Below are 13,982 nucleotides of genomic sequence, written 5' to 3' on the forward strand. Positions count from 1 at the left end.
AATTTCTTTCTTGATTAAAAGAAAATCAATTCGAAAAAGTATACAGTATAGTGTCTCATATTTTTATATCTCAAGAGATGTGTAATTTGTCTAATGTTGGTGTGCACATTTTTCCAAATAATTGTTCTAGCATCGTCATCAAAGCTTTTCTTGTTACCTTCAAAAGAACTCTTAACTATTTATTTATGCAAATTATTTAAGCCTAGGCTAACATCATGTTAAAATAACAACAATAATCGTTTTGCTGTAATTTAAATTCATTGAGCATAAAAAAGGCAATAAAATGCTTTTGGCTTCAAATGCTTGTTAGCGTCAGTTATTGTATGCTAATTTGTTATTACTCATTGGCGACTATCTATTTTTTGTGCCGTAATTGGTTGGCCTTCAATTTTGTGCTAAAAATCGAATTTGTTTTACATTTACAATTTATGCAGCATTTTATAGTCAACAGGGGAATTTTAATTTATAATTTTTTCATCTACCAAGCAATTATTATTTATTGAACCTAATAAAAATGTTATGTATAATTCATGACAATTCTTTGCTGGCAAAGCTACTATCTGAAATCTTTATTGCAATGATATCCTTTGCGTGTGCTATGAAAGCACATTAACACGCCTCTAACCAGATGTGGTTGACATTTGCGTTGGAGGCGTGGAGAGTTTCCGGTTCCTGGTGCTTAACTAAGTACTTCAATCAATTCACTTAGTTTGCCTTTCTTGGCAACACTTGCTTTGGCTGTGTCGGGTAGCATGTGGTTCGAAGTTTCGAGATCCAGCTGCGTCACAACTGTATGTGTGTGTGTGTTTGTGTGTTTATGGGATTCTGTGTGTGTGTTTGTGTTTTTTCAGTTAGTAAACTTTAACAACGCAACTGCAGCAGTAGCAGCAGCTGCCTTGCAAGTGATCTGGAAGCGAACGCGCCATTAAAATTACAAGTGTTGCCTGCAAATGCACACACAGAAAAACAGCAACAGAACTTTTTCTGGGAATGGATTGAGGTTTTTGTGGCGCGGTGCGTTGCGGTGCGGGCAGTGGTGAGAACTAAAGGCAAAAGTCCAGTTTGAGGCAATAACAACAGCAACAGCAACAGCAACGGCCAAAGGGGCGTTCAAGGCCTGCTGTGTTGGCCAACAGGCCAATTGTAATGCATATTTGATTTTGTATTTACGTTCAGGGTGGCACAAATCGATTGTCATTCGAACGTTGGTTGTGAACATGAACAAATGTTTTGCCATTACCAAACAACAACAATAACAACAGCAGCAGCAGCAGCAGCAGGCAACATGATTGCAATACCAACGCCAACAGCATAACAAAAGGAAACTTTAAAGAACAAAATAAATAAGCACTCCATTCGCACGAACTCGCGCTCGAACATAACGAACGAAGGCGCTCATGATTTACTGTGAAAATTAATGGAACTAACGCGCGGAGTTCGGTTGCAAGGACAACATTACGTATACGCAATATTTATATACTGCGCATCGAGGGTAAAAGCAAACCGACAAATAAGTAGACATGCAAACAGACCAACAGACAGACGAAGGAAAGGCAAATGAAACGGTAAATTAACCGGAAAAATTAAATGGTTTTTATTGTTGTTGCCCCCCCCTCCACCACACGACAATGGCAATGGAGAAGATCTGGCCCATTCATAAAAATGCCAAACGCAGCAACAGCTGCACAACAAATAAACGGTGAAGGCAAACACCAAAAATTCAAAATCCAAATCAAAACAATGCTGTATAATAAACATTTGCATGTTTATATCAACCATTCGATAGTTGATTTACTCTGTCATCGATTATAGACGATTGCGGGGTCTGTGGCGAGCAGCTTATGATTGGCAGCTGATTGGTGATGATGTGACTGCAAAAGGTCTATAAATATATGTGTGTATGCACAACGGAAACTAATAAACATAACGCGTCGCGTGCATTTCTCATTCGAATGGAGCTTTAATCTATTCAATTTGCTGGCCAATTCCTTTCATCAAATATGTCAAATATAATTTTTTATTAAAATGCTTAATTGTTTATCTATCACTGCCAAATCGATTGCACTCCTTTGACGTGGTCCACAGAGAATAATACATTTATTTCCGCTTGTGTTTATGTTGAAGCATAAATGCCTAAGGAATAAATGTTTAATTGCTTTCATTATTCATTTGTTGTGGAATGATAACAAGTTTATCTTTTGACTTTTTATACCCGCTACTCATAGGGTAGAAGGGTATTATAACCTTGTGCACCCAGAAAATGTGTCTAAGAGGCAGGAGGCGGCTTCTCCGACCCTATATAAAAATTTGTTTAAATATGGTATATTTTTATTTTAAATATTTTTGTGGTATATAATTTTGGAATATTTTAAAAATAATACAGCACTGTTTAGCCTTATTCACAATGGATAAAGGGTATCTCACAGTCTAGCACACTCGACTATAGTTTTCTTGTTATTATTTACTATTTATTTATGTTTTTATTTGTCATCATAGAATACATATTTTAATAAAAACTTTGATGATAATAATATAATAAAAGTGAATTACTAAATAAAATAAAAATTGACGTTTTCGGTAATTTCAGAATTCATCATTATTTGTTTTCATTTTGATACTATTATGTTTGCACTTCTAAATTAATTTATGTATTTATATTTTAAAGTAGCGCAGTGTTTGATAAGCAATATTATGTGTCATAGTTTTTTGAGTTATCAATTTAAATCATATTTCTTTTATATTGTTATAAGGTCAACAAATGTTTGTTATAAAGGAAAATTGAAAATTGTTTTCATTATTACGTTAGTGTGATAGAATAACACGTTTACTTTTCTACTTTTTTTCAGTTTATATAATTATTACCTTTTCATTATATATCCTAATAATATTGGTAAACTGTTATTTATTTGTTAGGATTCGATGCTAAAAAGAATTTACTCTTTTATGTTACCGTCTTTAAATTTTGAAGTTGTGTTGTGTCTGATTAAAAATACCAATTATTTTATATGTCAAATTTGTGCATACTTGTGACATTTCAATTGAAATTTCATTTGAAATATTTTTGTATTGTTATATACTCTGGGTTTAAAGCATGAGTATGTTAAATGGTGTCAAATTGGTTTGTCACTTGCTTAAATATCTAAATTGCGAACTTACCCAAATTAATTTCTCAGCAGGCGAATTTCATGTGAAGACTTAGACATTTTGAAATGGAACATTTCTATTTATTTTATGCAAAGTTTTGTTGTCTAAATGGTTGATGGTAGCATTGTTGTGGCTTCTAATTGCTATGAGTACGAAATAAATTTGATTCCATCTCGGCAGAATTGGCCCGAAATTAGGTCAGTTGGCAGCATTGATACAGCAAAAAAGTTTTGCTTTTAAGCAGAGGCTAAAACAAACCTCAAAAAGATACGTTGCATTCTTGCGAGACAAACATTTGAGCTTGAGCAGAGGCAGAATCAGTGAAAGCAACAGCAAAACAGAGATGGTGTCTACTGGCTGTCAGCTGAGCTGTAACTGTTACAACAACAACAACAGCAACAACTCAACACACATGCAAATGCATACACACACACATGCATACATATGTAGGTACATACGAGTATCTGTGTTTGTGTCAGAAAACTGTCAGGCTGCATTTCATATGGCTCATCTGGACGAAGGCTGTCAGCGGGAGGTAGAGAGGCAGAGAGTCAGAGAGGCAAGGGAAGGGTATAAGGGGGGCGGGGCCATTGGGTTTGTATTGCGCCTGTTACGGCGGTGACATTGCCGTGGACATGGACGTGAACGTGGAGCCTCGGACTTCGACCGAGCGACAGACTCTTCTTCACAGACAGTTTTCACTAATTATCTGACACGCTGTTGGGGCCTGAGACTGAAACTGGGGACTGAAACTGACTGAGGTGGAGGGCCCGGACATCTCTGTTGCTGTTGCTGCTGCTGCTGCAGCTCGTTGCGGCCAAGGACTCATTTTGAATTTGCTGTTGTACACGACGAACACACACACACACATAGACAAAGACACACACACAGAAACTTTACGTGCGCATCTCAGAACTCTAATTTCAAAGGTCGTGCCAGTGCAAAAACTGTTTCCTTTTTGGTTTTTTGGTTGTTTTCTTTTTGTTGTTTTTATTTTTGATACCTCGTTTTTAAAGCTAGCTTCAGATGGGGTATGCTTTGGAAGTAGTGAAGATTTTATAAATATATTCAGAGATTCAGATAAGTTGTCATTTCACTACATTATATATAGACTAAGATATTATTTTTATTTATTTTGTTTTATTTTATTTAAACGATATTTTATGGCGTAATGCTTTAAAGTAGTGTAAATTTTGTATAGTTTTTCTGAGTTTTAGAGTAGTTGTCGTTTAAGTATGTTGCAATAATTTACTACTTGAAACGTATTTTAAAGAACCACAAATAAAACACCGTACACTAAAAAAGAAGTCTAGAAATTATCAATGATTAAGCTCTAATTTTATTACCTTATGCTTTGAAGTAGTTTATATTATACACATTTTTTAGATGTTGACATTTAAGTGATTCTATTATTATTATCTGAATATCTCAATATACAATCTACCCATAAAATAACTTAAAATAAAGGCTAAGGACATATTGGTATTGAGAAAGCAGTGTAGAAATAATAATTTATTTAAACGCTATCTCAAGGATTGGCTAGCTATATCTTTAAATAGAATTGCACGCAACTTTAATCAATAATAAAAATGTTTAAAAGAAATATTAATCGTATGAATTTTCTATACAAATGCTTTTCAAAATTAGATTCTTCCTCGATTTCTGATTGAGTTTCACGCATTTTGAAGAGTATCTGTTAGTTATTTGGCAACGTTTACATATTATTTGCATTTTTTTGTAGTTGTTGTTGCTGTCGTCCGTTGAGCTTCTCTCGTTTCGGTGTCATGTGTTTTAAGCCATGTGCATGTTTTATTTGGCATTCGCCTTTTGTGTATATTCGCTGCATTTGATTCCACGCCCACTGAATTGTGTGAAGGCCGCCGCAGCGAAAAGGAGGCGTCAATAATTGAATACCCAACTGAGAGCCGAGAGCTGTGAGATGAGAGCTTCGGCCAGCGAAAAGTTGATTAAATTTAAGCAGCTGCCAAGAGCAGCTGCCTCTAAGCCAGGAATCTTTCCGCCTCCCCCTCACCACCTCTCGCCTCATCACACAAAGTTGCATTTGCAATTCCAATTCTGATTTGAGCGGCTATTTGCGCCAACGAATTATTCAACAATGTTCATGGATTAGCTGTTGGCCATGCTGAAAAATTAAAAATCAAATTTATAGCTTTCGAACGAACGCATGTGCCTCGCTTTTTCACCCCGTGTAGAGTGCTAATTAAGCATTGTTAATGCGCGCCATTGACAAGCGAAACAGCAAGTTTTTGGGGTTTCCAAATACAATCATATAAATTTAATGGAAAAACTGTCAAGTGCTTGGTTTGGTTTCACCAAAAAAGAAGAAAAACTTTGCTGTTGACAAAAACACCAAACACACACACACTCACACACACATAGACAGAAACACAGACTTGTATTCACACCAACACAACTCAAGAGAAGCAACAGTCGCCTGGCGGCTGTTAACAGCGGCTTAGCAGAGCCATAACAGCAAGTGAAAGAGCGTCATGTTAAATTTAACACGAGAGAGCAGCTCTCTTGCTCAAATACTTTGGGCTCAACTGTTGAGCGAGCTCTGCTGCTGTGACGCCAGCAGCAACAGCGGCAGCAGCAGTAGCTGTTAACCTGTTATTTACATTTGCGGCGGGCAGCGGCAGCAACAGTTATAATTTTTGTGCTTGCCTTCTCTTTATGTCCTCGAATGATTTATTTTTGGCCTGGCTGCGACGCCTGCTGTTGCTGCTGTTGCTGTTACTGCTGCTGCGGCGACTGTTGGCATTGCCGAGTTAAGGCATGTGGTTTTTGTTTGGATTTATGCGTGTCTTCTCTTGCTCGGTCTCGGTCTCGTTCTTGGTCTCGCTCTCGCTCTCGCTCTGTCTCACTTCTGCCCTTCACTTTCACTACGCCTTTTGTGCCCAGCTTGTTTGCACGCGTGCCTTGTTTGATATTGTGGGCTGCGGGCAGTTGAGATGATGCTTAGACAGCAGCAACAGCAGCAGAAGCAACAGCAGCAACATGGCCCATCGTCAGGTGGTTATGCGATGAGTATGCTGAGAGTACGCTGAGAGTACGCTCTGCACTCCACACTTCAGACTCTGCGCTCTGTGCTATGGTAATATGGTAATGCTAATGGCGATGCGGTTAACTTTGCGCCTAGTGGAAATTTATGCATACTACGGCAACAACTTTTTCTATTACACGGCCAATGTGCGGCCGTATCGTTTAATTAGCGCCTGCCACAAGGCGTTTAAATGCACGCGAATGCTTGCTCATAAAGCCCAACAAAAAAAAAATATTAAAACCAAAAAAAACACACTGAAGAGCTAAAAACTTTTGCCAGGGTTGTTACCGCCTTTAGCGTGTTTCCACATTTAATCATTTTTTGTTATTACAGCCATTGCTGTTGTTGATGCTGTTCTTTGGCATTGCAGTTGATGGCGCCATTGTTATGACCCTTATTGTGCGCCATTTGCATCGCTGTCCATGGCAGGCCTAACACACAAACACACACATACTCTCCCCGCCATGTCTACTAGAAATTGTAACTCAATGTTTGTGTGCATATTTCAAATGTCATGCACATGAACAGAAGACTGTGACTGCGACTGCGATTGCGATTGCGATTCCAAATGCGACTGCGGAAATGAAAACAATATCCATTTCCATTGTATATTTTTATTTGCTGCTACAGCAGCAGAAGCAGCAGCAGCAGCAACGGCGACAAAAAGCGCAATAAACGGCCGTGGGGAAACCTGTCGCAGTCGCTGTCGCAGTTGAAGTCGAGCTGGCACACGCCCAATGGCCCAGAGCACAGTGTCCCAGTGCCATGGTGACACAGTACACAGTGCCTCACTGCACCCAAGCAGCTGCTCTGTCTCTGACTCCCTGGCGATATAAAGCTGCCCGCTGTGTAGTCCAAAGTCCACTCTCAAAGTGCTGCTGCAAGTCAATTTACATGTCTTTAACTTTTGTTTTTAATTACAATACATTCATATCTTCTGTATGCGCCAAAAGTCAAGTTAAACGCAATATTTTTGGTTTTTGGATCTCAAATCAAAGTTGTACTTGTCTCAATTGACAACATCGGCAAATGATTCCATTCTCATTCATTATATTAAAAAATATCACTTACATTATTTTTTCGACCATTTTTCTAAATAGTCAACAATTATTGATGGGTAATAAATAAACCAAACTATCCAATAATTGCTTAAATGAATAGTCTTTCAGTTTAAGTTTTAAATGAAAGGGTATTTAATTGTACTTAATATATTTTAATCAAATACATTTTATGTGGTAGTACACTTACTGGAACAATTTTTAATTTTATTAATTTATTTAATTTATTTCGCATTCACATTCGAACGTAACGTATACATAATATTTGATAATACACAAAAAACCTCCACTTAAAACTAAAATGACTGAAAAAGCTCTTATTTATTTGTTCATTTATTTCGTTTCCTATGTTACATTCATACAAATTTGTGAAATACAATGGAACTTTTTCGCATCCATTTGCAAACGTTACGTATACGTAATATTTGCAAATAGACTAAAAAAGTTCGTCTAGAAATTAGAATCACTGCAAAAATTCTAGTTTATTTGTAAATTTATTTCGTTATTTACAAACAAATATAGTTAAAACTTTAAAATATAATATTGTTCACAACTTGTATTTGCACATTTGTAAAACGTTACGTATACGTAATATTTGCTAATATACCAAAAAGTTTTACCAGTTTAAAAGTTTTTAATAATTTGATAATTTATTTCTATAAAATATAATATTGTTCTCAACTTTTTCGTATATACTTGCAACCGTTGCGTATACGTAATATTTACTAATAGACCAAAAACCTCAACTTGAAATTAAACTGACGGAAATAAATTTATTTCGTTACCTACAAACAAATCTGTAAATTATACCAGAACTTGTACACAAACATATGCAAACGTTGCGTATACGTAAAATTTGATAATATACCAAAAAGTTTTACGTAACTAGAATTAAAAGTTCTTATTTATTTGTTAATTTATTTCTATAAAATATAATATTCTTTACAAGTTTTTCGCATATATTTGGAAACGTTGCGTATACGTAATATTTGCTAATGGACCAAAAAAGTTCCACTTGAATACAAATTGCACAACGACAACGAAATTGATATCTGCAGTCAATGTATTGAGTTGGCACCACTGACGACATCCTTTTCTCGCTTTTCACCTGTAGTCCTGTGTGTGTGTGTGTGAGTTTTTGTGTATGTTTGTGTGTGTGTGTGTGCAACAAGTAGAAAGCTATGCTCATGAATAATGCGAATGAGAGAAGGTGTATCACTGAATTTGAATCAGAATCAGAGAAATGTGCAAAACTATTGGCAAACTGTTGACGTTGTCCTCGCTGCCAAGGAAGCGAGAGAAGATAAGAGGAGGGAGAGCGGGGAGAGAGGGGAGAGGGACAGATGTGCGGCCTTGTCTATTGGCGGGCTATTGAACCGCTATCACAGTTTTCGAATTTGCTAGTCTAATGTTTGTGTCTTTTGTTACAGGTGTGCGGCATTCGCCCATAAGCGCCACTTGGAGGCACTTCGAGTCGTTGACGACACAATCGAGATTCATTGAATGCCAATTCGCAGCGCTGTTAACTGAATTTGAAATCGATTGCGACAGCGAGTGCTGCAAAAAAGAGTAAACAATAGTGGAGGAGAAATATGCCACGCATCAGCAGCAGCTGCACAGTGTCAATGTGGCTGAGAGCGCGGAGCGTGGCAACTACATGACAAGCGTCAGGATTAGGACGACGACGACGACGACGAGGACGCGAGCGAATCGATCAATGTGCCCAATCCATGACCACGACCCCAGCCAGAGCCGCACTCGAGGATAATGCAAATAGTCGTCAACAGCAACAATAACAGGAACAACAGCAACCATAACAGCAGTAACAACAACCACAGCAACAACAACGAGAAGAAGAACAACAAACAACACTTTGAGCACACTTTCCCCAATGGCGGATGCGGACGATAGCAACAGTGGCGAGGGCAGCGGCGGAGGCAGCGGCCGCGGAGGCAGCGGCGATGGACTCGAATCGCATCACGACTCGCTGCAGCTGCTGACCAAACTGGACAAGGCGGTGTCCACCAATGACATACTGCTCGATCTGCAGCGTGCGCTCACCTACGAAGCCGTGTTCAGCAGCCTCGTGGAGCACAAGATGCAGGCGCTGCGTCGCGACTACGAGGAGCACAAGCGTGCCAAGCGCGCCAAGAAACGCAAATCGATTGGTCGCATTCTGCTGCCTCGCAAACTGTTTGGTGCACGTCGCGCGAGCAAGGATGAATCCGACCCGGAGGAGGAGGAGCAGGAGGACGTTGAAGTGCGCGGTCTGCAGCCAGCACAAACTGCGCACTGCGATGACATCGAGGTGGCCTCCGGTTCGTTGCCCCTGCAGCGTCACTCGACGGTTTGCGCGGAGCCAGCGCTCGAGGATAGCGTGGCCAGCACGCTGAGCAACTCGTCGGGACGACAGCAGGCCAGGCACAGTCACAGTTTGTTGGTGCAGGCACAAACGCATACGCCTGCCCAGACGCTGCAATCGATGCAGCGCGACAGCAGCTCCGATTCCGAGGAGGAGGTGCAACGGAGCACCACGACCAACGGCGATCCGGCGCCACATACTCCGGCTGTCTCCTGCTACGACAATACCTCGCTGGCCACTGCCACCGCCACAGCCACAGCCACAGCAACCGCCACAGCCACTGCCACAGCAACTGTGGTGGGCGGTGGGCGTGGCCAGCATAGCTCCACCATGGCGGACGACAGTCTGACCGCCTCGTTGCGCGGCAGCCTCGAGAGTCTCTCCTACTCCAGCTCTCGCTGCACGGTCAGCTTTGGCGGCGCCGAGATCATCGCCGTGGCCCATGGCCACGATGCGGACACACGGGAACGGGCGCGTCTGGCCAAGCGACTGCGCATCCTGGAGGCCAAGTCGATTAGTGCACAGTGTAGCCCCATCTTTCCGCGCAGTATGGCACGCACGATGGCGTTGCCCATGCCACAGCAGGCGGTGAGTTTTGATGAACTTTAATATAACATACATATGTGACAGGTTGAAGAGGCATTGCCCGTAAAAGTATGCTATAAATATTGTTAAGGTTGTCTATTTATTAATTTATTGAATATGATTAGTAGTTTAATCTCAGTTTAGGAAATAATTGTAGACTGAAGAGATGAATATTATTTTTGTTAGATTTTAGATTTATTAAGTAGGTGAACCAATACAGCAATAATGTACCACAACAACACATTCTAAACAAAACTAATTCATAAGAACGTATTTGTCGTAGTTCACGTTTGGATAAACGTTTAGACGAAGCCTTGAAGTCTCCTTGTGAGTCTACTTCGGTTTTATTTTTGTTTTGTTTTAAATAATTATTCAGTTTCTTCTGGTTTCTTAAATTGGCATACTGCTACCGATCTGGCAACTTAACCTAATTATGTTTTAACATTTTCACATGGAGGCTTTCATAACATAACACAGTAGGAGATCGGTGCTAGACTTAAAATACATTACGGGTAAATTTTATATATGTATATCACAGACAGATTAGGGTATAAGCCTATCAGGCAGATCCTGCAGGTGCAGCCATTTTAAATTTGGGTGCAGTCTACTTAGTTGTTTTATCAGTCTGACGCTATAGCGTATCGTATCGTACCAGGGGCAATCCCTTGTTCGCCGTAACACATGATGCTGCAGTACAGGGATGCGCTTGGAATTAGATTCGGCTGCTATCCCCAAATCTGCATTTCATAATTTTGCATTAAAATAAAGTGTATAGCCATACTTTTAGTTAGCCTACTGTTTCTAAAATTTATATTTCAAGTTATAATGAAAAATTGTGTGTTGAGAATTGTCGATTTGCAAATTGCAAGCTGTCCATTTCCCTTTATTGTGGTTTCTAAAATAGACAATTGTCTAGTGTAGAGTGGTGCATTTTATGGTAAATTGGGCATTGGTAACCATAAAATGTGCTGTAGTGCATTTTGAAAATGCAAACATTGATTTCTTCGCATTGATGTGGAGAGCCACAAATTTTGTAACTATCTGAAAAGTTGCCAATAACAAACTGTCATGATGCATTTTATAGACATGTGAATGGGAGCTGACTATCTATTTATCTTAAAATTGGATGTTTATTTTGAAACTAATAAAATATTTGTTAAGCCAATCGAGCTTAAATTGTTTGCAACATCAATTTAACTTAACTGGTCTTCAATCAATTGAAGTGGAAATTGATTTCGTATTATTGATTCAATCATCACATTTTTTCTGGCTTGTTTACTTATTTAAAATTAATCAGTTGCAGCAATTTTCAGAGGAAAATAAAGAATAGAGCCACTTTGTTTAGTTAAACTGTGCTTGTCTTTAATGCATCATCGATCCACCTTTTTTTGCACATCTAACTTTACTATCTTTTTTTGCAGCGCATCCACATGAACGTTCCCTCCAGTCTGGCCAGACAGCTGCCACAGCAGCAGCAGCAGCAGCAGCAACCACAGCCGCATGTGGCACTAGAAATCGGTTCGCTGTCTGTGCCACAGACTCATCCTCAGCCCCATCCACAGCCGGAGGCATTGGTGCCGCAACGTAAGCGACTGCTGCCCAAGCAAATATCCTGCACCGAGAGCTATTCGGGGGCAGGCAGCGATTTCGATGGAGCCGCTGCCTATGCACGCTACTTTTCGCGCCAGAACACCTCCGAGGATAGCGCCAATGTGACGGTGAGCACAGTGCTGGCCCAAAGTGATTCGCAGTCGCTGCACGCGTTGCCCAGCTATGCAAATACGCCAACAACGGCTTCGGAACGTGTGAAATCTCGTAGCACTGGATTGCTGGCTGTCATGCCCGAGGCCATCATAATTCCCATGGAGGAGGAGGATGATGAGCAGCCGTTGCCCGCTGCACAGCTGGCGGAGAAACTGCATCGCATGACCTCCACATCGACGGGTTCCAGTCTGGCGCCCACTGGCTGCTGCAGTGCAGCCAAGTCGTCGGCGACCAAACAAATTCAGAGCTTTAAGCCCGCGCTGCCAATGCCCGGCACACTGACGGCGCCCAGCACAGGCAGCGATGATGAGTACCGACGCCGCAAGAGGAAGTACAGTAAGTACACGCTAATAATTGCACTCATCCAGTGCGGCTCAAGTGCTCTAATTTATACTAATGTTCGCCCCGCAGAACGTCATCATCGCTGCTCAGATCCCGCATTGGTTTATCCCACGCCCAACGGACTGCAGCACTGTGTGCATGTGCTTGGCCTGCCACCCGATGCCCAGCCCATGTAAGTCCCCCCTCACCACCTCCCACTAAGACAGTTAGTGGCTGGTTTAACCCACAGCACAGAACTAATGCCACAAAGGCAACATCATCATCATCAACATCATCGTTGTTGTCGTTGCGCCTGTCAAACTAATGTCATTTATTATACCACTCACTCACACACACACACACACACACACACACACAGACAATGCCCCTATGCCGAGGACTCGCCGTGCGACCTGCAGCTCGACATGGACACGGACGCTGATAAAATCGACGACCTTGAACACATGGTGCCTGGCGGCGGCGACGGTCATCAGCGACATCGCAGAAAGCATCGGTAAGTCGCTAACCGCTATCTCGACATGTCCATCACAAGCTCAGGTCACAGCGAAACAATCAATCAGCTAAAAGAAAGCTCATTACAGCGGGTCAATTCGATAGTCCAAAGAATATTGAGCTTTATTTTTGGCCAATCTGTTTAATTAATAAAAATATAAACCATTTAGATAGCGCCGAAATATAATAACATAATTACATTCTTTGGCGATAGATAGACCAAAAGTAATGAATAAAATATTATAATTATAACATTTTCATTTACTTGGAGAGCCCAAAAGTAATGAAATAAGTAAAGGTATTACAATAAACTTTTTTTTATTATAATTTGAATAGACGAAAAAGTAAATAAATAGAATATTTCAAGGGTATTATTATTATTACTTATTTGTTATATTAAAAATCAATTGGAAAGCACCAAAAAAGGGTTTATATTACTTTGTTTTATTTATGATTTTATAGAAACTATTCAGATAGTTCAGGCATTTTGTTTTATATTCATTATAAAATAAAATAGGTAACGAATATAAAATGCTTAAAAATAAATAAACAAAATATCATTATCAATATAAATATCTATTTTTTTATTTATTTGAAGTTAAAAAAAATTGTTTAGATTTCTCAAAAGTATGGAAAAATAGATATTCAAATAGTTAGAGTATAGAAATAGGAATATAATAGAAGTATACTTTTAAAATTACTGAAATCTACTAATATTTTAGTTTCAACTATATAACAAAACTAATAATTTAATTGAAGTTTTCCAAATAACAAAGATTATTTTGTAAAGTTTTATTTAATGTTTAAACATTTAAGTTAGAAAGAATTAAAAGAATTATTTGGATTTGTGGTTTGAACGCGTTGTTAATTTATTATAATATTTTTCTCAAATATTAAAGAATATTTAGAAGTTTCTTACTTCTCTTCATATTATTATTATATTATATTATCATTATTATATTATAATCATATTCAAACGTTTTTTTTTTTTTAATTTTCAACAATATCTAAAAAGCCAAAGATAATAATATGATAATATAAACATATTATTGACTTCACTTCCTACTGATCACCATGAACTTTAGCTCTAAGTTCTTAAGAGTTTAAATATAAATCGTGAGCTGGAAAACAGCTATCAAACACTGTCGTCAAAAAAGTGCTTGAACGTAAT

The 13,982-nt window shown here is 39.3% G+C and overlaps 1 protein-coding gene across 7 annotated transcripts in view; it reads left to right on the top strand.

Moving 5' to 3' along the window:
• LOC132789574 (pneumococcal serine-rich repeat protein) overlaps positions 1-13,982 on the top strand; it is a 90,543-nt gene that overhangs the window by 11,934 nt on the left and 64,627 nt on the right. For 6 of the 7 annotated variants that reach the window (XM_060797671.1, XM_060797672.1, XM_060797666.1 and 3 more), the window contains 4 exons: positions 8,697-10,216; positions 11,635-12,313; positions 12,389-12,491; positions 12,678-12,812. In XM_060797671.1, the coding sequence (XP_060653654.1) occupies positions 9,158-10,216; positions 11,635-12,313; positions 12,389-12,491; positions 12,678-12,812 (1,976 nt within the window). In that variant the 5' untranslated portion in view covers positions 8,697-9,157. Of the gene's footprint in view, positions 1-1,224; positions 1,566-8,696; positions 10,217-11,634; positions 12,314-12,388; positions 12,492-12,677; positions 12,813-13,982 lie in introns of those variants that run through there. The other variant, XM_060797673.1, reaches the window with a different exon arrangement.

This window comes from Drosophila nasuta, chromosome 3, assembly GCF_023558535.2.
Source record: "Drosophila nasuta strain 15112-1781.00 chromosome 3, ASM2355853v1, whole genome shotgun sequence".
Lineage (NCBI taxonomy): Eukaryota > Metazoa > Arthropoda > Insecta > Diptera > Drosophilidae > Drosophila > Drosophila nasuta.